This window comes from Monodelphis domestica, chromosome 8 (assembly GCF_027887165.1).
Source record: "Monodelphis domestica isolate mMonDom1 chromosome 8, mMonDom1.pri, whole genome shotgun sequence".
Lineage (NCBI taxonomy): Eukaryota > Metazoa > Chordata > Mammalia > Didelphimorphia > Didelphidae > Monodelphis > Monodelphis domestica.
Window position 1 is genome coordinate 75,980,656 of NC_077234.1, and position 27,679 is coordinate 76,008,334.

The 27,679-nt window shown below is 37.2% G+C and overlaps 1 protein-coding gene across 1 annotated transcript in view; it reads right to left on the reverse strand.

The window, feature by feature from the left end:
- Positions 1–219: 219 nt before the first annotated feature.
- The window catches only part of VWC2L (von Willebrand factor C domain containing 2 like), a 169,247-nt gene continuing 141,787 nt past the window's right edge, over positions 220–27,679 (reverse strand). Inside the window, exon 4 of the mRNA XM_001364020.4 lies at positions 220–4,593. Coding sequence (XP_001364057.2) covers positions 4,445–4,593 — 149 coding nt within the window. The 3' untranslated portion in view covers positions 220–4,444. The remainder of the gene's footprint in view (positions 4,594–27,679) is intronic.

Sequence of the window (27,679 nt, forward strand, 5' to 3'; positions counted from 1 at the left end):
TCCTTTGGAAATATGATGATAGTTTTCCTTTAATCAGACCCCCCTCCATGAAACAGTTTTCATCATAAAAACCAAGCAAGAAGAGACAGATTGGGCAACTAATTTGACTGAACTTGACTTTTTGTGGAATGAAACATTTTTCTATTGCAAGTCCCCTCCTCCAATCACCTTGGGAGGGAAAGATTGAAAGCAAAAATTTAAAATAATGACAGTAGTCTATTTTTGCATTGAAAAACTTCCAGGTTTATTTCACCTGCAAAATCCTACTCCAATGCCTCAACTAGGCATAGAAGTGACTGGGTTCTTGAAGATGATGCCAGGGAAATTCAAGGGCTGTCTGACTGGTTCTATCATGCTGAAAAAAACTTCGGGTCTAGTTCCTACAATACTCAGCATCTATTTGCAGGCACCAGTCTTCTTCAATAATCACTGGAATAAAAAAAAATCTGTCTCTGAAATGGGGTAAAATGTCAACAGTTGAAGAACCAAAAATAGTAAGGAGTGTAAATATTACCTTCTCTGGCCTTCTCTGGCCAAGCAAGGCTATGCATCTGGGAGTGATCCCTGGGTATGACATCTCTGGGAAGTGACATTGTGCAGGAGTGCATGGTTGGATGTGTGTGTGTGTGTGCATGTGCAGGAATGCATGGCATGCATTCCCCTCACCGATATTGCATAAGCACATGGACAGAGACCAGGTTTTGTTGCCCCTTTACAAGCCAAGTAACCTTGGACAAAATCACTTAATAACCTCACTGAATTTTCAGTCGTTCCTCATCGGTCAAATGAGAGAGCTGAACCAAAGCATCTCTGAGGACCCTCCCAGTTCTAAATCCCATCTCTAGATGACCTCTACACAAGAGAGACCTTATGAAGAAAGCCCTCTTTAGTTTCTTTCATCTATGATTCAGCAAGGCCCCAGCACATTGGGTAGACTGCCTGTGGGGTAGTTATTGAGAGGATAAGGACAAGAGTCATACTGGGTACGCAAGCATAGTTGGGTGCTTCATTGGAGGGAATACCTATGTTTGTGAGAAAGAAGTTTCATTGGCGTACTAAGGTATAATTTTCTCCTAGAGCTTTGCTAGGGACTGCTTTAGTATTCATGAGTCATAGTGCAAGCCTAGTTTATTAAAAAGAGAAAGAAAAGCAGACATGCCATTTTTTTTAAAAAGCACCCTGAAAGGATAACAAGTTCTAAATGATTCTTGCCTCAGTGCGACACGCACTCTCCAGAGATGGAAACCATTCAATGTTTGGTGTTGAATAACTAACTATAATGGGGCAGAGGGGAAATGAGAAATCTTGGGAAGTAAAGTATACTACAAACAATGTTTGCTGGTTAACACACTTTATATTTAACAAAATAATTTTTTAATAATATATTCTTTTACACATCAAATATTGTTGCTAGAATCCCCTTTTTACAGCTTAGTGTTTAGGTTTTGTTTTGTTTTTTATTTTTCTTCACTAGTTTTCAGGCACACTATTGTTCAAAAATTTTAGAAATTGGGTCCTTATTAACCAACATCAGCTGACAAGCAGGCTGTTGATCCCAAACTTCCACATGGTTAGACTGAAAGCCTAGAAACCAAAAGAGGAGGGAGAAAAAAGGAGCAAGGGTTGGGCAGGGAGGGAGAGGAATGGTGGTCCACAAACAAAGCCTTAAAACAAAAATGACTAACACAACTATAAACAGTCTTATTGTTCAGGGTTTGGCAAGAAGATCTCAATGGCCTGTTGAGAAGAAAACTATAAAATGTAATGGGTTTCTGAGAAATTTTGTACAGTAGAGGCTCACATCTCCCTAAAGGTTGGGAGTGGGGTTGGGTGGGAAAGGGGTACCCCCAAAAACCAACCCCATGTCAGCTCTACAAAGTCTTAAGGGAAACAGCAGAAACCCCTGAGATGGGATGGGGTCAGGGCGACTCTCTGGCAGCTAATCAACTTGAAGGCAGTCCTCTTTCAGCTCCCTGAAGAGCTTCTTGACTGATGTTATACTCCACTATAGTAAATTCTTGCTGTGACTCTCACTGTGCCTATCCTTTGATGCAAAATGACTCTATCTCAGCTTCCCAATTGCATCTTCCCTTTTCTATTCCCCATAAAGGACATCACAGCTCCTTAATAATAGACAGGGCACTAAGCTACATGGCTCTCTTCATGATATTCTTTGTGTTTCAAACCCTTTTCCTGTCATTTATTATTATTATTATTATTTTATTTCAAAGAATGTAGATTTTTGAAGCTGGCAGCAGACAACCTCCACGCAAAGGAAACAGTATCGTACATCTCTGTCTATCTGTGAGCTGACATTGTGGAATGCCTTCACTTTTGAGTGGAGGGATAAATCATGCCGAATTGTTCATGAATGATTCATGACTGTCTATATGATATATCCATGGTGGCAACCGAAAGGCACTAGCTTCCCTGCAAATTGGCATCGTAAAGGAAGGCGGCATTGGCCTGCTTCAGTGCAACCGAAGCTATACCATGAAAAGAATGTTGGGGTTAGCTCCCTGATGCATTCATTTTAGGCATGACAACTCTTCTCTTGAGGGCATTAGGTGTTTTTCAGGGAGGAAAGCTTGGCAATTTAAAGTGAAAAATGGGCACACGGGGATGGCAGAAATATGTATCCTGAGGTTGGATCAGTGGCAATATGAGGGCTACCCACGGGGGAAATCTACCCTCCGGGACATCTGAGGGATGATTCAGGTTCCCAAAGGTCTAAGGAGTGAGACAGAGGCAGCATGCACAGGACTGAAGCTTTGGTGGGAGACCCTTTTTCTTTCCAGGCAGCAGCCCAGCTGCTGGAATTCTGGTTGAATTCCAGATTTGGGCTCTCTCTTTGCACGGTCCAGATTACCATGAGAACAGGAGGAGGAAAGAAAGAAAACCTAAACTGGAGGCAATCTTAGAATTTCCCAAAGGATCAAATGGTGTTTGCTTCAGTGTCCTCAGGACCAGAGAGTGAAATTAGCAACGTCATGTTGCCTGGCTTCGGAGTTTCTATTCTACACTTGAATCAAGATGGTCTTAGGATACCCTGTGTATTTTTTCTGTTACTGTACTAGCAGCATTGCCAGGGCAAGCTTGAGACCTTGCAAAGGTTCACTGTTTTATTAAATATATATATATGTCTATACATGCACGTATGTTATAACATGCGTACATTTGTACCCATGTATATGCACACATACACACATGTCTTTAAATGGTCAACTGATAAAATTTATTGTGCAAGTCTCACCCTAATCTCTACCCTAATCACTAATTTAAATCAGCACTTGAGGTGGAAAGAGTGTCCTGAATCTTGTCTTTTTCGACATAGGGCTGAGAGGATGTTAACTGTAACATGACAAATACAGGCTCAATCCAGGAAATCTCGATGACCTCCTGGCTTTCAACCAAGTCTGGCCTCCAGAGCCAAGGCTGTTCAGAACAATTCCGATTCACAGTGGGGCTGTTCAACTTGGCTCTCAGAGTTCTATTGCCAGATGACAGTGTTATGTTTACTTGAGAGTGTTTGGGACAGTCCAAACTCAGTACAGCAGTATGATGAAGTCTGGTGGCTAATGCAGTATTTTTAAAAGAACCTTTCCAGTGGAACCCTGTTTCTTTGCCATGGCTGTTTTTGGGTCTAGATTTTCTTTCCCACCTTAGGTTTGGGTTGGCGGTTTCAAGGTCTTACTCTTGAAACCTCAGTGTGTGAGGCACCACCAGGTGGGCAAAGCACTCAGTCCCTACCCTGCTCCTCAGCGCTTCCTCTCTGGGTCTGTTTCTCTTTTTCTATCACAGGACATGAACATGATTGACTTGGGTGGTTTGATTAATCTGAGTCTTGGTGTGCTCCTAGTTAGTAAATATGCTCACTATTTAGGCATTCCTTTAGCTCAGCATTTTGGCTCAGCTGAAAACTTTTTTTTTTCATTCTATAGAATCTGGTCCCCTGGATTCTAAAAAGGGAGGGAACCCACAATAGGAAAATGCCAAGTTTGATGTACAGAAGAGTAAAAAGGAGTTAAACATCTGAAGGTAAATTGGCAGGTCAGAGGCATCACCAGCAAAGGCGTCTGTGAAGGGATGGAACTTCCTTTCTGAGTCAAAAATCCCGTCCTTGTGTCACCATCAAGCATTGAGACTTATGAAAGCGGGTTACATAGCGATATACTGTATATATTCGGAATAGCAAGAGAGACAGACAGAGAGAGAGAGAGAGAGAGAGAGAGAGAGAGAGAGAGAGAGAGAGAGAGAGAGAGAGAGAGAGAGAGAGATTTCCTCTTAGTAAAATATTCACTTTTGTCAACCCTAAAAGGTTTTGCTGGTGACCCGTTTGTAGTTGGCAGGAGTTTTTGTTTTGTTTTGTTTTAAACATGTGCAGTGTAGAAGCCATAACATTTTTTTTTCATTTTATGGACTTGTCATTGGTTGGGATTCTGCTTTAAACAGTCAGCTTGCCTTGGCATTCACGTTTTGAACACTGAGCTGGCTTCCACCAGTCCCCGTTGTGACAGTGACAGATGTTACATTCATCCACTTTTACTTCAATGCCAGCCGGAATTATTGTGGTTCCTGCAAAGCAGTTTGGACCTGGAATACATACAGAAATAGATTAATTAATGAAAGTGGGAAGGGGAAAAACAAAACCATGTATGAGAAGGTCAGAGGCAAGCCACTCTATGGAGGAGCTCATCATCTGGGAAATCTCTAGTCATCCAATCTCACATTCAACTACAACCACTTTTTACCCAACACTACCACTGGCTGGATAGACATGTTTTCTTTATTTCCTTTTCTTTCCTTTGTTCTTAAGGGGCTGATTGCAGACCTCTTTGGCACATGGAGTTTGCTGAATTAGAATTCTATGGATAGCTATGCTGGCTCTCTCTGCCAGGTATGAAGACCACGAGAGACTTAGTTATAAATGGGAGAATAGGGCTAGTGTGACTATCTTTATCAAATGAATGATACCTCCATCTGGTTTGTCTTCTCATTCTCCAATGTGAATATAAGACAATGAACTGTCTCAAGCCCCCACCTTCCATACCTCCTGGATTATAGTACCTTTTTGAGTCCAGTTCCTGGAATTCCCAGCATGTTTCTTGATAATGATGAATAATTCATAGAGAATGATTTATTCATGTCTCAAACAAGAATTGTTAGTGGTTCATTTGATTTTTATAAATGGAGTTCCTTTAATCTGTTGGCTACCAATTTTTGTTTATTTATTTATTTGAGTGGAATGACCACCAAAAATGGCTTTTCAAATCAGCATAGATTTTATTTTCTTGCATTCATAAAAGCCTTACTGAAACTACAATCTACTCTTTTATGTATGAATCTTTTAAAATTCTCCAATTTCACTTTCTCTCTCCCTTCTCTCTTTTCTTCTCTGTCTGTCCTCTTTCTTCTTCCACTGTCTCCCTTCCTTGTTCCCACTCCCCTTTGTTTCTTCCTTATTTCCTCTAATCTGCCTCTCTGTCTCTGTCTCTCTCTCTTTCCCCCTCTCTCTCCCTCTCTTTCTCTGTCTGTCTCTCTTTCCCTCTCTCTCTCCCTCTCTCTCTGTCTCTGTCTGTCTCTGTCTCTGTCTATCTCTCTGTCTCTGTCTCTCTCTGTCTCTCTGTCTCTGTCTCTGTCTGTCTGTCTGTCTGTCTGTCTGTCTGTCTGTCTGTCTGTCTGTCTCTCTCTCTCCTCTCAACCCATACCCTAGAATTAATACTGTGTAATGGTTCCAAGGTGGTAAGGGCTATGCAATAAGGGTTAAGTGACTTGCCCAGGGTTACAAAGCTAGGAAGTATCTGAATTTAAAATTGAATCCATGACTTGGGTCTCTCAATCTACTGAGCCACCTAGCTGCCCCACTCTCCTCTCTTCTTTCTTTTTTTCCATTCTTTTGTTTTCTCCTTGTCTCCCTCCATTCTTTTCCTACCTTATTCCCAGTTCCCCTCTCTCTTTCCCTCTCTCCTCCTCCTACTTCCCCCTCATTCTTTTAATTCTTTCTCTTTCTCTCTCTTCCTTTTTCTTCCTCCTCTCTCCTTCCCTCTCTCCTTTTCTCTCTTCTGTTTCTCCTTTCCTTCCATTCTCTTCTTTCCTTATTACTGTTCTCCTCTCTCTTTCTCTTCTCTCTCACCTTTACTCTTTTCTTATCTCTTTCTCTCCCTTCTCCTCTCTCCCTTCTTTGGTCCCCCTCTTCTCTCTTCCTTTCCCTCACTTTCCCTTCTCTCTCTCTTCTTCCCTTGTTTCACTTTTCTTTCACTCTATTCTCTTCCTTCTTTATTCCTGTTCTCCACTCTCCCCCTTTCCCTCTCTCCTTCACTCTTATACTACATCTTTTCTTTTCCCTTCTCTCTTCCTTTTTCTTCCTCCTCCTCTCTTTCTCTTCCTCCCTCCTTCCTTCTCTCTGTCTCTGTATCTCTCTCCCTTCTCCTTTCTTCCTGTCTCCCTCTATCCCCACTCATTCACTTTCCCTTGCCTTTCCCTTTCCATCTCTCTCCTTCCCTCTCTTACTCCTACCCCTCATCCTTTCCTTCCTCCCCATATTCATATGTTTCATTCTTTAGAATCCTCTGTCACTTCTTTCTTCTATACATGCACACACATGCTAAGTCAATGATGTGCTTCATATCTAAATGAAACAAAGCTTGCATGATTTCCCAAGCTGTCAAGTAATGGAGTGGGAATGGGCCAGATTGCTGATGCTTTGAAATAATTGGGAATATCAGAGATACCATTATGGAAGCATTAATTAGGTGTAGTGGGGAATATAACTGGATTCCTAACCCTAACCCTTCTAAAGTAGGCACTAACAGTTATTTGCTATCTACTTGACACAAGATTTTGGCAATGTATATCAACACTTAAAAATGTATATTAACACTTAACAATATCTCATTTGTTGCAATGAATTTATAACAGGACATTTTGCCCCTGCAGAACTATGATCAGACACTCTTTATAGTTCCATTTGAAAACAAAGCCTATTATTTAAAAACATTTAAGATTACTAAATTAACAAAACATATTATTAGTGCCTGGTTAAAACTATAGCATCTGTCCCTTATTATGTGAGTTTGGGTTTGTCCTGTGGAGGTGAATTATCTATCAGTGTACATTATATCTGTATTCATGTTTCTTTCCCTCTCTCTAGAGGACAAGTACATAAAGCAGAGTGGCACCCTGGCTCTGAGATTCATGTTGGACGCACTTGATAGGGGCTATTGCAGAACTCAATCAACTTTAAAGCAGAAGTTCCTGGCATGGGGCTTTGAACTTGTTTATATTAATATTTTGATAACTATATTTCATTATAATTGATTTGCTTTGTAATGCTTTGTATTTCACTTTGCATATTAACATTATTATGCTGAGGAGTTCATAAGTTTTTGCCAGTCTTCCAGAGGGTTCCATAACAAATAAGAATCAAGAACCCATGCTTCAAAACCATCTAAGGTGAAACAGTAAACCAGACAGACCATTGAGTTGGATCCAAAGTTAAGTCTCACAAGTCTCTTCATTGCCTTTGGCACAAGCGTCTTTTGGCATCTCCATGGCCACTGTCAATAGACATTCTCTAGCCAGAGCAGTTCTACTTAGATGCCAAAGGACCTAATGAAAACTGAAATGAGTTCAAGAATAAAGCTGGTTGACTGGATTTGACTTGGTTTCTAGTAGCCAACTTAGAGGAGGATTAGTTCTTATCTAATCACCCCATATATAAACCCATAATCTTTCCCATGAGTGTGGGGAGATGATTTGAGAGGGGATGAAAATGGGAAAAAATCCCATCATGGCTTCACAACCCAATAAGTTCAACAAAAGGGTCAAGTATGGTCAGGTAAATTTTTTTATCCAATTCATCAGAGGTTAGGGGAATCTGTCAGATAAAATCTTGACTATTTTTTGGAGCTGTTCATTTTCAAAATCCAAATGGAGGTGGGGGAAGGGAGTTGGTCTCAAAAAAGAAAGGTTTTTTTCAAAGTACTCCTTGTATATTTGGATACATCTGGAGAATTTTCTCTTTCCACATCTTCCCTTTTCTATACTCATAACCAAAGAGATCATAGAGAGATTTGTCTTTATTTGATTAACCTCTATGCATCATATTTTGAGTGCCATTTAGAGCCCTCTACACTCTCAGTGGGTGATTAGAAAATATTAATTGATGATGGTGGTGATGTGCCAGGAAGTTCCTTTGCATGACACTAGTCTCAACTTGTCACAGTATGATCTGTATGGTAGGGAAGACTCTGCTGCCCCCTTCACAGCAGAAACATGTTTAAATAACATGAAAACTCTCATTAATCTCATTAATTTATTAGTACCATAATTTTGTTAACCCCCCCTCAGAGAGCCTTCTGGGCTGACCACATCATGTAGTTCCATACTACTTATTGGCATTTGGTGATTTTATCTCCTTAAAAGTTATTTAGATATTGGTCCTGCAGAACAACCAATGGAATGTGGGTGTTGTCCAGCTAGTTCACACCTTCATTTGCAAATGCCACCATCAGTTTTTATTAAGTCTTTATTCCCCACCAATGTGTTATTTCGGGGTTCCAAGAAATTCCTTTGTTGAATTTCAGTTACCCATGGTTCTGGGAATGACTTCCTTTGGAGTAAGAATAATTCTATTTGCTTCACTCTATCCAAGCCCCTACATCAGGGGAAGTTGCTTAGGAGAATAAACTGCATAACAAAAGCAACATATTTTGATGTGGAGTCCTTGGAGAGAGCCCAGAGGGGAGCAATGAAAATGATTAAACTAAAGGCTGGCAAATAGGACCTCTGAGGAAAGGTTAAAGGGATTGAATTATTTAATCTGGAATGAGAAGACAGAGCTGTAACTCAGTAAGTCTCTCAGTATGAAGGTTTATTATATGGAGAATGGTAATCAACTGTTTTCCATCTCTGCAGGGGCCCAGAATAAGAGGAAATGGGAATAAATCTTATCTTGAAGGAATTAGATTGACTAGTTGCATTCTGAATACTTCCATCAGGAAGTATATTTTCTATAGCTATTCAATCTAACTGGTGACTCTCACCAAGGAAAGAGGTGGGATCTTTCTCTTGGAGATCTAGCAGTTTAAAGCAGTGTAAAGAGACTGGCTCAGGGGTCAGAGGATTTATTTTAAAACTTCCCCACCATCACATAATCCTTTGTGAGAGAACTTGGCTAAGATGCAATATTCACAGGTCTCAGTTTCCTCAATTGTAAAAAGTGACTAATTTAAACTAGATGGTCTCTGGAGGTCCTTCTAGATCTATGAGTGTGCTGTTTCTAAAAACAGAAGAAATGTTAATTTCCCAAGTGTGGCTCAGGGAAAAACCTTTACCAAGAAAAAGGAGAATAGATCCAATCACTTCTTGTAGTTTCTCTGAGTTTTAAGATATATTTATCTCTCTATCTTATAGATATAGAGATATTTCAACATACATCTCTATAATATATATCTATCTAATAGTATAGCTACTATCTTTAAAAGGGGAAGAGTGTGAAGATGAATGAAACTGATAATTCCTTAAACTTTTCCTCTAGAACATTTCTTTCTTTAAAAAAATCTTACTTTCTCTTTTAGTAACAATTCCAAGATGTTAGGGCAAGAGCTAGGCAAACACAGGTCAAGTGATTTGCTCAGGGTCACATAGCTACTAAATGTCCAAGTCCAGATTTGAACTGAGTCCTCCAGATTCCAGGCTTACTTAACCTACACGCAGTGACACTTAGCTGCCCTTGTTGCCAATACTTTACACAAGGTCTTAGCTAAAAAAAGAATGGACACAGCAACGGCAAAGTATAGACTAAGGCTCCCATAACTGATTTTGCCTCTCTGAAGATGGCTTGGAGAACCACTTGGATGATCACTATATCTTTGAATTATTCATACCAATTATTATGGTTCCAAGGAAATGCGAATGGGTCAAAATATTAGAACATGAGTTAATCTGAAAATATGGACAGTAATAAATTTCAGCAAATAGAAAATAGTTTGATGGGAAGACTAGAGATGGAGGTGGGAAGAGGGAAGAATAGGTTGTAAACGTCTTAAGTTCTCTTCCTAAATCTTCCAATGGCTTTCATTCTAACCATGATTTGCAGTTTCCTCACCTGTAAAACAAAGAGATTGGACTAGATAATCTTTGCTACTTACTACCTGTGTGACCTTGAGCAAGTCATCTAATCTCTTGGGAAAGTCAAATGGATAAGACTTTGGGCTGTTTCCTCATCTATAAAAATAAAGGTGTCAGGACTAGATGACCTCTGAAGTCCCTTCTGCATCTAAATTTATGATCACTGAAATTCCTTTCATTTCTAAATGCAAATATATTGTTCTGTTATCATTCTATATTTCTATGTGAAACTCAAAGTAATAATATCTGATCCATCTTGCTCCTACAATGTTCTACAAAGTTTAATTAGATAAAGTTTGTATGATTGCTCTGAGTTCCTCTGGGAAAGGCAATCCATAAATATCAGCTACTGGGTTTTTGAAAATGGCTCCAGATATTCCAGATATCTTTATTTTTGTTTTTCAGGAAATAGAGTAAGGTGTGAGTAGAATTTCTTTTTAAAAGCAAGAAAGAGCAGCCAAATGTTTGAACAGTCATGAGAGAGCAGCCAGTGAATAAGTACTTCGGCTCCCGCACACAAGACCTTCTGCAAGGCTATATTTGAAATAAAAGGAGAAAGGTAATAAAAACCAGCAAAGGGGAAAGAAGAGGCTCTTGGTGTTTTGTGGGAAGGCTTACACTGTTGTAAATCAAGCAGCATTTCCACAGTCCTGGGCTTGCAAGAACAAGGGTAAAGAAGACTGAAACTGAGCTTCTCTCAGGTATAATATGGTCCCTGAAAAATCTGCTACCCACAGCTACTGAGAAAAGGGAAAAAAAAAAACAAACCAAAGCAACAAATTCAGGCTTGTTATGTCTGTTTCTATATTCTGATGCCTAATTTGTGTGGATATTCCCTCTAAGGTCTTCCTCAAAAGGGGAGATCTCAAGGCACAGATCCATATGTTTATTCACCCAAACCATAAGGAATTAAAGACATTTCAGAGCCTAGAGCTCTTTTTGTGATGTTTTTAGACAAATAGGGGAGGTAAGAGGTCAGATGACTCCAGAGAAGTGAGAAGGTTTTCTTCACAGCTCTTTCACCTACTTGCTGAGTCAGTTTTCTCACCTTATCCATATCCCAGATCCCCTGTGATCTCCAAGAGACTTAGTATTTCTAACAGAGACAAGCTTTATGGCACAGACTTGCTGAGGCTACAGGAACTTATTGCCAGTGAAGATGTTACAGATATAGTAGCATCACTATGATGCTAGATGATGAAGAAGACTTAACTTTGATTGGGAAAAAACACTGGGAATCAAGAGACTACAAATAGTTCTACAATTCAGCTCTGCCACAGATTATTCATTTAACTCCTTCAAGTCTTAGTTTCCCTACCTGTGAAATGGTACCCCATTGGTGCTATTGGTATTTGGAGTAGCTGATCTCTAAGGTTCTTCTATGATTTATATTCTATAGGCTAGGCTGTAAGGTAGCTACTCAGATCCCCCAACTTTTTCTTCAGAAACCCAATCTTTATCTGGAATAATTAAATATGATGGAAAGATTTTGAAGAAGATCAACAGCCTTTTTTACCAGGTGCCCTATCCTTGGCTTGGATCCAAAGTAATTGTTTATGATACTGAATGAAGACAATTAAGTAGCTCATCACGTGCCAATAGAAGATTGGCCTTAGAAGTCCTGTATTTTCTTGGGGAAAAAAAAAAACATTCCATAACCTATAGACAAAAGGAACTCATTGCTTTCAATCATGAAACGTATAGCTGCTTTAGAAAACCACCTTCCTTCTATGGTTTGGGGAATATAGAACCTCACCGTCCACATTGAACAGTGAATATTCCTGCCTAGTCACCTCAACATGACTCTGAAATTTCCACAAGAGAGTTGGATTCAAGTCCTAGATCAGCCTATTGCAACCCATGATTGTATGTTACCTTATATCTCTGAGTTTGCTTCCTTAGTTATCAGAGGAGTTAGAACATTTCTATGATGGTTTGTAGTTATGACATTCCCTGGTTCTTTTGCAAATATTATCTGGGAGGAATAATACATGCAATTGCCATAGACCACATACACCTTTGATTTAAAGGATTGATCAGATAGTCTTGAATAGAGTACAAGGATCAATTGCACTCAAGGAACAGAAGAAAGAATAAAGTGAGGTTTAATATGAGAGTAGGACTGGAGAAAGAGCTGGGATAATCAGTAATTTAGCAAGCATTTATTAAGTTCCCACAATGTGCAAGGTACTGTATTGGGTGCTGGGAGTGGAAACTAAGACTAAACAAGTAATTTTTAAGCATTTATTATCTGCCAATACAAAGACAAAAATAGAGCATCACATTACTTCAAGAAAGTTAATTTTTACTGGGGAAATCCATGGGGTCCTGCTAAGGAAGACAAGTTCAGTCAGAGTCCAACAGTGACAGTGGTAGAGGGTAGAGGTGGCCAAGGGGCAGCATGTTGGCACTAGGCACCTGAAGGGAAAAAAAGTTCAAAAGGGAAGAGGGACACTAAAGGACAGGAAGGGAAAATTTTATTTTTGTTTTTAGTTTTGACTGGGGTTGATTCTTATGAAAGGATTCAGAAATAGCATTCCTTTGTTTAACTTTGGGTGTCTTCCATATTTTAGTAGCAATTATATTTTCACTCTGCCTCTTTAGGATTTTCTTTTCATGAATTCTTTGCTAAAATCCAAATCTTGATCTTTAAATCTACTCACCATTTCTCAAACGCCTTTTCATCTTTCCTGTCACCTCCTCTCTTCTTCATTGTTTTTCTCCTGTCTTTTTTCCTTTCCTTTCCTCTATCTCCCCTTTACTTTCTCTCTCTTCTTTATCTCTCAACTACCCTTCTCCTTTCTCCATTGCCTTTTCCTTTTTTGTCTTCCTTTTTTTCCTTTTTCATATTCTCCTAACCCCCCTCTCTCTTGCTATCTCTCCAGTCTCTACCTCTTCCTTTTGATATTAACAATTACTCTACAAAAAATGAGGCTTTAGATGTCTTTCCATACTTTGACATTCTTTGTTAGATATCACCTGGTGCTAAGGGGTAGGAGATAAGGAAAAGGGAAGAATATTGAGCAGGATGGGAAGAGCTGACAATAAAATGCCTGGAGGAGAGGAAGAGATGCTACTGCTGATTCCATTCCTTTGATCTTTTGGAATACTAGCAATCTTGGAGAGAGCAGCATGACCAAGAGGAAAAAGTAGTAGCTAGAATCTACTTGTTTAGGGAATTTTGATCTCCTGATTCTTTGTCCCAGTTTCTAAGCTTCTATTTTTCATTGGTAAAAAGGTTAATGACCACCATACAAAAGGCTTTATCTTAATAAACTCATAAACTATTCCTGAAAATCCTGATTCCAACTGCAATCTAGCATTGCTCAATAGGCCTCTTTTAAGTATTGCCATTTCTGGCCTTGATTTGAATATTTTATAATTGACACTTGGTATCTTTTAGAAATTGGTTGTAAATGATCTTCCTGCTGCATAAATGAAGCTGATTCCTATTGTGCACAGCTATAAATGCTCTATGTTTATTTGGCAGTGCCTTTAAAACATTGTTTCAACAAATAGTTCCCTCACAGGCCTCTGCCTACCCTGGAATTAGACTGGATTATAGACATTCTCATAACAAATTCTAATTCTTTGCTTCATGAAATCTGATGGATGATATTGTGCAAAGCAAAGCAAGGCAAACAGCTTTTCTGATCAGGTGGACTCATTTCTCACTATTGAAGTGTTGGGCAAATACTGTATTCCTAAAACGTCTGTAATTGTAGCAAACTACATCACAAGTTGAACTAAGCAACCAGCTCCTCCCTAATAAGATGTTCCCATTCTTTGCCAAGGACTGCATTAATCAGATTCTAGGCACTGAAGGGTGCTTCTGAAATATGGATCATTCCTTTCTCTTGCCTTCTAGCCTCTCCCTCATAAACTACCTCAGAACTCTATTAAAAACAAAAACAAAAACAAAAACCTTCATATCAAGGTGGCAAGATTCAAGAAAGATTGTTTTCTCCAAGGCCACCCTGAAGCTGCTTGTTAATCATTTTATTTGGAAACTCAATATTGCCAAACTTCTATGCAAATTGTAGACTGAGAGCTCTGGCCCTAAGTATGCAAGATTTATAGCCTAGTGCTCCAATTAACTAAGTAAAAAGGGTTAGATCTGAGAGAGGAAAGACCAAGTTGAGTCCCCTTCTTCCCTCTTAAGCACCCCAACTACCTTCCAAATTAACTTTTTGCTGTTGCTGTTGTCTTTGTTTTTTTGTTTGTTTGTTTGTTTGTTTGTTTTTTTACTAATTTAGATCAGCCTTTGAATCAGGACCTGGGTCAGCACCAGCACAGCTTCAGACAAGTAATAGTAGCTAAGCAAATGCTTATTAGTTGATTAAGTGGATCTTCTTCAGCCCTGTCCACTTCCAAAAGGGATGTTTGTAACTTTTGATAAATGACTATAAGATTTTGTCTAGGTATGAGAATATCAGTTCTTTCTATTTTTATTTGACAACTGGTTTTGATTTATGGTTTAATAATGATTTTGTCAAGATATTATTTGATCTTACATTTCAATGTATGAGACTTTGTACTTTTTAAAGGGCTTCCATTATCTCATTTGAGTCTCACAATAGAATAGGAATTACATCTTCACTCAGAGTATAAGGGGACTCCTTGGCACTTTGTGACATGCATCTCAACTGAAATTCATAGCATAAACACACACCTACACATTTTATAACAATGGAGAGATGGAAACCAAAGGGCTCCCATATCCCAAAATAAGATGATTGATATAAGCCCTTTCCTGAAGACATCTGGATCACCAAATGCCCATCTGACATTATTATGACATGTTTGGCTTTGTAAAGACATAGAAATCATGTGTAAGATAAGTATAGAAGTAATCTTTTAAACTTTAAATTGTAGAACAGTTGTTGTTTGCCTTGGTGGAGGAGTATTGCTTACTGGAAGTGCTTACTGGAGAGTGAAATTACAAGTTTGGTTAAAAAAGTTATGTAGTACCATTTCTTATATCATCCCTGGACATAGAATAATGCTCATGGGTACTTAAAAACTGTGAATAGCAAATGGCTGCAACAAGATAAGAATAGATGGATTGTCTGTATTATAGTTTGACATTGAGTAATTCAGTCTTTCATACACATTGTAACATCTCTGAAATGAATGATTTAGAAAGTCTTGGTCTTAAATAATCACTTGATTGTTCCTGTGACCATTTCTATTGAATGCTTGATCAACCCTTTCTGCTATTATGCTCTCAGTAGACATCATGGATCCTTGCAGTAAATACTCACATACAAAGCAAAGGTAGCATTACCTGAGATATATTCCTCTCATTCCTTTTATTAGGGTGGTATATGTTACTCAGAGAAATTAATGTATTTTATTCAGACTTCAAAATAGCAGCATTTGGAAACTGTCCAAGTCTTAAAAGAGGGGTAGGGTGATGTTTGGGTGTACATGTATGTGTCAGTCTGCTGAGGAGTTATTTCAAATTTCTGGTAGTCTAGAAAGTAGGAAATCACAAAAAGGAAAATGTCATAGGAAGCAATATTAAGGAATCCCTTCAAATTAAAGGCAGTTTTGTTTAAAAGCTTTAGATTCAGAAACTGTTTATATCCTTTTCCTGGAGGTTTGCAGTGCAATTTAAAGTGAGAAAAAACTATCTGTCTGGTCAGAGCATCAATTGCTGCAAAATAAACAACCTAGCTTCCCCAAAGGTTCTCTGCATTGCTGATGTGCTGAGACACTCAGGAGTATGGAGCATCCTGGGGAATACATTATCATATTCCATACAAGGCAGTGGGACCCTGGCCTTTTAAAAAGAAACCTCAATGGTCTTTAGACAGCAGTATTCATCTCCAAGTAGGGAGATGACTATGGTTTAATAAAGTAAGACTGCCACTCCAGAGGACATTATACGTGCTGAAAATTGGGAGGCCAGCTTGCCTACATGAGCAGAGAAACAACCAAAAGCATAAGAGAAGGAAATTCTAATGGTTAGCATACACTAATTGAATAATTCTTCTCTGATTGTGATTTGTGACGTGTTCTTGAATAGAGACATGTAAAAAAGGAATTGCAGAGGGCAGAAAGCAGAGGAGGAAGACACAGGGTGGGAGAGTATACAGATTGGGAAATGCTCTCCTGACTCAACATGTGCAAAGGACACTGATTCCCAGAGAATGTCATCAGGCAGATGTTAACATGATGTCATTAATGGGCAGATGTTATAGCAGATGTCAAGCTTTCAGCATCAGTAGCATTTTAGAGTATCCCAATGAGCTTCTTCCTTAAAGTTGGACTTTTGCTTTGCACTGAAGATTGGTCCAAGCCATTTGTGGTCCTCGGGTCTTCCCAATCCTTCCTTTCTATGTGTTCCAGGCTCAGGTTAATTAAACATTTCCTGGAAATTTATTTCCTTTGGCTTCCTCATCCCACTGAATACAAATGAAAGAAACTACTATAGACTCAGCCAAAGTTGTAACTATTAGTGGCACTTTGAACTCTGCAGATAGGCCATTGGATGTTAGGGGCAAGTAGGGTTGTTTGTTTGTTTTTTAATATTTGTATTTAATTCTGCAGATGGGATATGTAAACCACTACTATTGCCAAATCTATTGTGGCTAAGGAAAACATCTGGTTGAAATTCCACTGACCTTTTGAGACCCCCAAGTTTTCCTATTATGCTAGTTTTCATTCCAAATGGCCCAGCTTAGCCCTAGGGGATGTATTTTCTGGAGCAGTTGAGCCGTAAAGAGTGTTTGTGCAGCAATTGCAATTCCCATGCAGATATTCAAGGCAACTTGTTTAGAATCTCCTGAGCTAGGCACTTTTTTTTTTAGATTTGCATATTGGGATTTATATCTCCTCTTTGCATCAAAAACTATGTACCAGGTTTGAGGAAGATGCTGGGGAGTGAAGCCTTTTCATCCAGCCCTCTATGCTCCACAAAGAACTGAATAGTAAGGAAAACTTTCTCATCTGTTTATTGGGGGAAGTTGTGTCTCCAAAATCACTCTGGTGTCAGGCTTTCCCAAAGTGAATGTGTCTGTGGCTAACTCTTTGGTTGCCCAAAGTGTCACCTTTAATGATTGAATTTGCACAGTGAAAATGGGATTTTTAATGTGGTCAAAGAAACATCAGAGTAAAGTTGGAAGGGACCTTAGAAGTCATCTAGTTCAACCTCCTCAACTTTATTGATTATAATTAATAATTATAATTTGTATTTATGTAGCACTTTAAAGTTTGCAAAACACTTCACCAATGCCACCTCATTTTATCCTTGCAACACAACCATATAAAGTCAGTTCTATTATTATTCCCATTTTACATGTGAGGAAACTAAGGCAGAATGGATAAGTGACTTGTTTAGGATCTATATGTCTAAAGCTGAATTTGAATTCCTATCTTTCTGTCTCTAGGTACAGTATTCTACCTATTACATTATCAAGTTGTGCATAAAGTCTCTGAAGTCCAGGGAGATTGTGACTTGCCCAAGACCACACAGGTAGGAAAAAGGCAGAAAAAAGACCCAAACCCAGATGATTTGACTGCACAGTTGATATTTTTTCATTATTCCATGATTGGCTATTTTCAGTTAAATTGGCATTTGCTATTAACTTACAGGCATTATGTCACACCTAATTGATGTGGTGGTTTATGTGGTTAATGATCTTCCATCCTATCCTTTAATTTGCATTGGTTTAATAATAATAGCATCCACATAACACTTTAAGATTTGCAAAGTATTTTACAAAAATCTCATTTTATCCTTATAAATATCCTGGGAAGTTGTTGTACAGTCATTTTCAGTTACATTCAATTCTTTGTGACTCCATTTGGGAGGTTTTCTTGGCAAAGATACTGGAATGGCTTGCTATTTTCTTCTCCAGTTCATTTTACAAATTAAGAAATGACCCTGAGACAAGCAGGGTTATTTCACTTGGTCAATGTCACATAGCTATTAAGTATCTGAGACTGGATTTGAACTCAGATCTTCCTTACTCTAAACTCAGTGATCTAACCGCTGTGCTACTTTACTGCTCCTTTCCTGAGACATAGTTGCTATTATTATCCCCACTTTACAGATGAGGAAACTGAGGCACACAAAAAGTTAGATAACTTTCTCCAGGGTCACATAGCTAGGGTCCGAAACTGGATTTGAATTCAGGTTTTTCTGACTTAAGTCTAGAGCTCTCTCTGCAAAGCCACCCAGTTACTTCCCTAAATTATACTGGGGAACTGAAGTTAAACATGAAATAGAATCCTCAGAATAGAGATCATTAAACTTAAGAAATTAATACTGACAGTGGAACCTCCATCTAGTGGCCTTTTGTTAACAGGATCTTTAGACAGGAAAAGTTCAGTCCTATCTAAGAGCAGAAGAAGAGACTATTTGACCAGTTAAGATGGAAAACTGCCTGAATAATTGTCTCCATTTGGCAGTATTGGTCTTGCTTGTGGCTTTCATGGTAGCTATTGGCAACTCGCAATGAGCTCAGAGAATCAGAGACCTTTGGAGACACTATTAGGGTGGCACCTCAATAGTGAGGTTTTGGCAGAATACCCAGCCCAGATGGTCAGTAGTTCTGAAAATAGTCTGAAAGTTGCCTCCATCCCTTCATACTGTTTTTGGATTATTTTCTTTCTTTTCTGAATTCATTACAGAGAAGCTAAGTATCATCACGAATTAGACTCCAGTTATTAAGGCTAGAAATAAGATTTCTATTCCCAGAACTTATTAAAATATACTTCCATAAGGAAGGTATCAGATGTTTCACAGAATTTATAATGGGGTTTGACCTATTATAGTCAATATAGGTTTGCAAAGATGGGAGCTAAGATTCTTTTAAAGCGTCTTTAATCACTATTACCTACTTAACTAATGAACAATCACTGTAATAAGAATGATATTAATAATTGTATTCTCAGGTTTGCCAAGTGTTTTACATATGCTATATTTTGGATCTTCACAACAAAACCTGTGAGGTAGTTTTTCTGGTTTTGTAGTTTTATGGATGAGGAAATTGAGACTAAGAGCAATTAAACAACTTTCCCAAGGTTACACAACTAGTAAGTAAATGTTTGAGGCAAGATTTGAACTCACATCTTCTTGGGTCCAAGTTCAGCATTCTATCCACTGCACAACTTAGCTGTTTCAATTGAAAGTGGTCTAAATATGGCACCATGTACTACTCTTAGAAAAATACTTGCTCTATGGCCTGATGGCTTTATTTTAAGTTCCAGCTCTTTAACTCATGTGTCAAGTTATTTCTCTTCTCTTTGATTTAGTTTTCCCAAGCACAAAATTATGTACTTGGATCTTATTAATTCATTATTAAGCCCCTACTTTGTATTAATAGGTAAGGAGGATACAAAGTGAGAATTGTGTCCCCTGAAAGAACATAAATTATCCTTGAGGTGTATATTTTTACAAATAAATATGGGATATATGTGAATTAAATATGAATCAAGTGGGGGACACTAACATTTGAAAGAGTCAGGAAAGGCATCTTGAAGAAGGTATCTCTTAAGGTCTAAGTTCCCTGGAAGTCTTGAAATTCTATTATATTATGAATTACATAGACAGAACTTCAGAATATTAGCATTCTAAAGAAAATACTTGGGAAGATATGTAGGGATTGTTAAGTCTTGTTTGTGTTATCTAATTTTCAGAAATCACAAGTGTAACTTCTCTACCAATCTGGGTTTGAAAAATACTCCTAAAAATATTGGTTCAGGATGAAAGATTTTTCTATCGATGTTTTAAGCCAGTGAAATGTACTCCACATATTGTCAAGTGATGGAGAACCTTAATATCAAAAGGAGAGGGCAAATCTTGTGGCATTGCAGATCCAACAAGAGGAAAATAAAGTCTGACTAATTGATATAGCTAGAATTCTGCTGGCAAGGAAACGAGAACAGTGAAACATCAGTGGGTCATGTTTTTGCAGATTCAATGACAACACTAGAATCACTTTGGTTTCACCTTCACATTGGGACAGACATTTTAAGAATTTAAGCTTCCCTTTAACCTGAGTTTCTTGGTGTAAAACCTATATCAGTGAAGGATCTGGAGGAATTAAGAACTCTAATATATAATGAGAGGAGAAAATTCATTTATTTGGTGCCCTTAGAACTGTGCTGGATGCTTGTTCATGGAGAGAGGATGAGTTCACAGCCATTATGTTGAAAGAAAATTCATTCTAATGAAATTTTATTATAATCAAGCTAATGTTTGCTAGATTGTGTATATTTTAACCCTAATTCAAATATCTGATAAATAAACTTTTACTCTTATATTTCTCTTTCATATCCCACTGGAGTCTGGGTTTCTTTGCTCTTACATGTTGGCAAGATTTTTTTCTTTGGAAAATCAAACCTCATTATTTGAGGAGAAAGAACAAGTATAAAATTATTAGTATTTTTCTTCAGAATGTTTCTGTTGTACCAATGATCCTCCATGATTCTCCCACATATTAATTACTTGAAAGTTCAGAAGGTGAAACAGTGACACAAATGGCACTAGAAGTACATTGAAGTAAATTTCACTCTCCAAGTTTTGGACAATGGTGATTTTAGTCCTATTGCAAATGTGGGGATCTAGATCAAGCTATTATTTTTGTCTCAGCTGAGTTAGTTCCAAAGTTGATCCATGGATTCCTCTTTAGAATGGGGCCAACAGTTTAGTTGGAGCTGAAACTTTTAGAGTCAAACTCATCTACAAGATAAAATCTGAATGGCACTTCAATGGAGCCATAGAACTACCAGGCACAGGAGATTTTGTGGTCTTGATGACCCAAAACTAGGCTGACATGAATAGACACCACCATAACTATGCTGACCCAGAGTCATGTACCTAAAAAGGCCACACATTATCTGGCTTTGGTGCTTAAAAAACTGGCATAATTTACTTGGATATTCACTGTAGGACATCATAACATTGGTCATAAGGAGATATAGATTTTAAATTCTATTATTATCTAAATGGAATTAAATTCTATTATTAATTGAGTTATTTAGAAGTATCATGTCAATATATATTCCCATGATAATTTCCTTCATCTTAAGCTAAGCTTGATGACCAAAATAAAGTCTTATATACACTAAAATATTTATTTTAGCCCTTTTTTTGTGGGAACATATTAAATGCACATTGATTAAGAAATGTCTAAAAAAGTTGTGGCATGAGAATATAATGGAAGATTACTATACTTTAAGGAATGATGTATTTGATGAATATAGAGAAGCTTGGAAAGATTTCAATTAAATGATGCAGAGTAAAGTAAATAGCACAAGCAAAACAAAATTCACAATAACTTTAACAGTATAAACATAGTCACAACAAAACAATCAAAACCGTATGCTGCCAAATTATAATGCCCAAACTGAAGAGTGGTGTTGAGATACTACCTATAATATTTTAAAATATATGTTGTTATATGTAATATGTTAAATATAAACATATATTCTATATTTTATAGGATTTTTTTCTTCCTTTGTTTTTATAAGGGATATATCTCTGAGGATGAGAATAATTGAAGAAATATCTTGGGATATACAGATTTGTAAAAACAAAAGATAGCAAGAAAACATTTTAAAAAATTATCATGCTGTCTTTCAGTAAAACATTTCTCTTCATGCATGTTTAATGTTTCTCCACACTCAATGATCTTCGTGTCTAAACTAAAGATAGTTTAAAAGTGCTACAGTGAAACAAACAAAAAAGATTAATAATCTTTTCCAGCCTCTAAGTTTCACAATAAAAAATCATGTGACAAAAATGAGATTTCTGGGAGCTTGAACAATGAATTTTTGTCACTAGAAATTTAGTATTTAGAGCACTTACTATCCCTGGATATGAAGATTACACTTAAAAAAAATGAAACTAATTATCACTGACAATGAAGACAACTGCCATGGAGAAGTACAAAATCACCCCCACTGTGATCATCTTAAGAATAAAATAGTGTTTTTTTATATTCCTTACTAGAACATTATTAAGAAGGGAAGGAATATATTAAGATTCAGGAGACTTGGAGGAGCTAAGAAGAGTGAAAACAAACAAGGAGTAGGGAGCATTTGGCTGAAAGGCAATTAACACAATGAACATATGGTCATCAAACTGAAGTTGCCTGTCTAGTAGCATCTCTGTGCCAAATGCCATAGCTTTCCCTAAATGCTGTGTAGTGAAGAGGTATGGCCAGAAGATGAAATCAAAGATAAAATATTGAGAAGAAGGAAGAAAAATTTTTAAGTTGATATCATGATATTTATTTTTTTGAGAACAGGCCATTCTCTAGGGAGAAAAAACTTCCCTTCTTCCCTAATGTATCCTTCATTTTCTTTACCTAACTCAGATAAACCTATTATACAGTGTTTCCCAAATAAATTGTTTTGCTAGTTGGAATGGATGGAAAGTGTTTGTGTGTGATGGGGAATGGGTGGATGAGGATAAAACTTCTTCTTTAACCTCTGAATATGTGGTACTCCTTATGACTGTAACACACAAACGAGAATTGTAGTATCAGAATCATACCTAGGCATTTTTTTTTTACTTGGGATAAGAAACACAAATATGTTTGGGATGAAGGACAATAATTAATATGCCTTCAATTCACTTGAGATGGGAAGTGATAAAAACCTTGAGACAGAAGAAGTCATTGCCACATTTTGGGGAGGATCCAGGGAAAGAAGGACAGAATAAAGGCAAGAGAAGGGCAAAGATCACTTGGCATACTGGTAAATGCTGGTGGGAGAAACCATTAGCTGGTAGTTTCTTTTTTTGTCTAGCTCAGTTGTTTCTAAGATTCTGAACTATCAAAAGTGTTTTCAGTGTCCCTCAAAATTCTGACATCCCAGGATAAAGCTAGAGTTGACTCCACCCTATTTATACTTATGCAGAAAATGCTAATTGATGATGGGACATATCTTTCCCTCTTTGATGGCAGGAATCTTTGGGGTAGCTAAGTGGCTCAGTGGATACAGAGTTAGGTTAGAGATTGGGAAAAGACGTGGCCCTTAATAATCTTCTGCTTTGGACCTATACTTAGTATCAATTCTAACACAGAATGTAATGGTTAAAAAAAAAGGAAATTAATCACTAACAAGAACAGAAATAATAAATAAAACCACATGCTTGGGATATAGTCACTAATGGAACTATGGTACATTCCTTGACTTTGCTGATATTTTTTTAAAATTGGCTAATAGTGGTTAGAGCTTCTTAAAATATTTTTACAAAATTGCCCCAAAATGATGATGTTTTGTGGAAAAAAATTTCTACATTCCCCATTCTTATCTAAAAACATTTAATTATCTTAGAAGGTTATTTTGTTGTTGTTTTTTTCTGTATTAGATCTTGAATCACTAATGCAAGTTTCTTTCTCTTAAGCAAAAACATGATCCTCACTTGAAACAAAGACTATATACTAAGTTGCATACTTAGTACAAAGTGCTTATTACAAAGAACTAAGGTGAGGGCAATTTAAAAATCATTTATATTACCCGACCAATAGCCAACAGCCATGTCTAAGCCAATATTTCCTAAAGTTATTTTTGCATGCATGGTATTCAGGGAATGTTGTCTATAATCATTATTAAAAGATGGGCATTAATAACAATAGCAGGTAACAGGCTGACTGGGTCTTTATATGTACCTGGCCTTTACAGATTTTTCCAATCTAATTGATCTTTGCAAAATGCCTCTGAGATAGGTAAGTGCACTTCCAAAATTGACTAATGGATATATTAACATTTTGCCTTTTCCTTCTACTTTTCAGGTCTTCAAAGTGCTGGATATTATTATGTCCACATATGAATGGGTGCCCTGCCCCTGTTATGGGAAGTGCTACTAATCAATTCTTGACTTATGCTGAGGATTAATCACCCTAGAAGAGATACTATTGAAGTGATTGGAAAAAAAAAATATGTTTCTCTACCTTAAAGTTCAGGCTATTTCCCAGAATTCTAGAACCATGTCAAATGTTTATGGATACAACATGATGAGATTTAATGTTGAATTTATACTGGAAGGTCCTAGATGTATTTCTCTGCCATGTACTATCTGTGAATGCTTGAGCAGATCACTGAGAGTCTCTGGGTTTTGTAAATGGGATGGTGATTGTACTAAATTCAGGCTTCTTCATGTGTGTGTGTGTGTGTGTGTGTGTGTGTGTGTGTGTGTGTGTGTGATGGTCCTCTTTGGCAGTCTGGTGAAGTCCAGGGTTCTCTTTTCAGAAATGTTTTTAAATACGCAAAATAAAGGTCTGTATCCCAAAGAGACAAAAAAGGGAAATGACCTGTAAAGAAATGTCCTTGATTGCAGAATGGTTGAACAAATTGTGGTCAATAATGGTGACAGAATATTATTGTGCTAATAAGGAATGATGAACAGGATGATTTCAGAAAGAGCTAGAATGATTTACATAAACTGATGCAGAATAAAATAAGCAGAACCAGGAGAACATTATACACAGTGACTGAAACATCGTGGGATGATCAAATGTGACAGACTTTGCTGCTAACCGAAATACGATGATTCAGGACAATTCTGAGGACATATGACAAAGAATGCTATCCACCTTCAGAGAAAGGACTGTAGGAGTAAGAATGCAGATGAAAACATATGATTTATCATTTGTTTATTTGGGTATATATTTTAGGGTATGGGTTTATAAGATTATTCACTTACAAAAATGTGTAATAGTACATATATAACCCAGATTAAATTTCTTGCCAGTTCTGGGAGGGGGAAGGAAAGAAGAAAGGGAGATAATTTGAATTATACAACTTCAGAAAACTTATGTGGAAATTTCTTATTAAATTAGTAATATATATATATATATATATATATATTGAGAGAGAGAGAGAGAGAAAGAGAGAGAGAGAGAGAGAGAGAGAGAGAGAGAGAGAGAGAGAGAGAGAGAGAGAGAGAGAGTAAAATACATGGGATCACAAAGGAAACCAACTATATTGAAATAACGATCAGAATATGTATTTTTTAAACCAAATTTATAGACTCAATGTTAAGAACTCCTATACTAGATGAGCTCCCTACTATAAATATTCTTGTCAGTTATAAATTTATTATATAGATCCATACTATAGATCCTATGGATAGAATGGACCTGGAGTGACCTTATTCCATCATTCATAAGTCAGAGTGTGATAATATTCCAAGAGCATGTTTGGGGACAAGCAATTAGGCAATTCTGGAGAGTTTCTATTTTATTGGGTCTGTACCCTTTTGGGGTGGTAAAGAAAATAAGTGAATAACTTCTGATCCCTTGACTCTTATTAGTTGCCTTTATCTGCTTATAACCAATGAGTCTGAACCCTATAAAGGGATTCAAAAAACTTGCTCTGGCTTCCCTACCTTCTTTGGAACAACTAAAGGATTTTTCAGTTATGTGCACTTATTATTTGGGTCATAGCACAGTGGATAGAATGATGGATCTAGAATCAGGAAGACCTTATTTCAAATCTTGCCTCAAATATTCCTTATCTGTAAAATGATGACCATCATATCACTGACTTTTCAGGACTGAAGTGAGTCTCAAATGAGATAATATTTGAAAAAGTACGTAGCACAATAGGCACTGCTTAAATGCTTATTCTCCTCTCCTTTCTTGACAAGTGACTATACTTTTCAGTTTATCATTTTCCTCCTCTGTAAAATGGGGATAATAATGTTTATCCTCCCCAGAATTATAATTATTATTTTAAATAATATTACTTCTGAATTAGAGCTGAAATTCTAGCGGACTTTAGAGATACAGAATCTTTGCAAGGAACTATCCTTCTATGATTGACACTTTTTACTTTTTCATTTACTAGAATTTCTAATAATCATTTGTGTGGGGTGGAACTCATATAAAGCTTCAAAAACCTACTCTACCAACTAGTAAGCTAAAGGTGATATATTTCAGCAGGACTGGTCTAAGCAAACTAATAGTAACCTTTTGCCCCTCAAAACTAGATTTTGCTTTTGAAAACTGCCAAATGGGTAGTCTACTTTTACTACTATTCCATGTTTATTTAATTACTATTGCTGACATGGATAGCCACCTTTCTATCTCTAGTCTTTTTATTTTTTTTCTTTTGGAAAATTACAAAAATTAGATTAATGCTTTTTTTTCAGTAAGGAAATGTATAAGTGGAAAAGAAGTTAGGTTGGTCATAGATTGAATGGTAACCAGCTGATGGGCTGCTCTTGTGCTTTTTTTTTGTCATCTTCTCAATGTCAGGAGAAAGAGAACAATCTCCCCTCCACACAAGTACATGGAGTAGACCTTTTCTGGCAGAGTTTTGGGAAGATATGGATGAGTCATAAAGAAGAGATAGATATGGATGGGTTACCATCTGCATGATGAGTAGGGAAAAAAGGGAATGAGTACTTATGTAATGACTACTCTGTCCAGGCACTATGCTAAGTGCTTTACAAATTGTATCCCATTTGGTCCATTCAACAACTTTGACAGTATTTACTCTTGTAATCCTCACTTTACAGTAGAGGAAACTGAGGTTTAGTGACATTCCCAGGGTCACACAGCTAATATCTGAGGTCATATTTGAACCAAGGTTTTCCTGAGTTTAAGCCTAGTTCTAACTACTGTGCCACCAACTAACTTCTTCTGTTCATATTCAATAAAATCATATAATGAAGCTATTGTGAAGTCATTTAAATGAGAGGTAGCTAATTTTAAAGTATTTTGGCATTTAATAATTAATCTGAAAACATTAGTACAGCATTACTGGTATTGCTGCAAACTCCCTTCTTGTTTGCTGTTAACATTCTTTGAACATTATAAACCCAGGTTTGTTTAAATTTGTGGAGTGAAGGACAGTGATTGATCTTGATTGGATTATTTTGATTATTTTTTTAATAGTAGAGAAATTTAACTACTCTGAAGAATTTCTCTTTTTTATTATGAAATGAACAATGATCATCATATGTTTCAATAAACAAAGAAAAAATTTTTGAAGCTGTGAATTCATTAGGTAGTTTTAAGTGCATATTAAATTAAGGTAGTCATAAAATTGCCTGGTTTCTACTCCCATTAAATTCTTTTTATTTTCTTCTGTGCATTTAAAAATGTTTTATTGATGTTCATTTCTTTTTCATTTTCCTTATTTTTTCCTCTCTAAAATTTTTTGCTCATACATTTTCCAAGTTTAAAGGTCAATCCTTGCTGGGAGAATGAGAGCCCTCCCCAAATGGCCTAAATTGTGTTGAGATGAAAGTAATGATTGAACTTGTTCTGATGAGCCCTGCGTCACCGAGGCCACTGACATTTCAGAATATTTTCAGCCAGCAGAAATATGGGAAGACTTTCCCCCCACCTTGATGCCCAAACTAGCTTTTAATACTAAACTAGGAAAGAATTTGCCATTAGGCTGTATCATTAAGCTGTGCTGCAGAAAATCCATAGTAGGGAGTACAAGCTGAATGCTAGGAATGAGATTCTTTTTCAGTCAGATTCACTGAAACCATTGTTATAATTCTGGAGAAACATGAATATTGGCTATCAAGAATTTGTTCATAAAATGGATATAATTTTAAACATTTAGCACA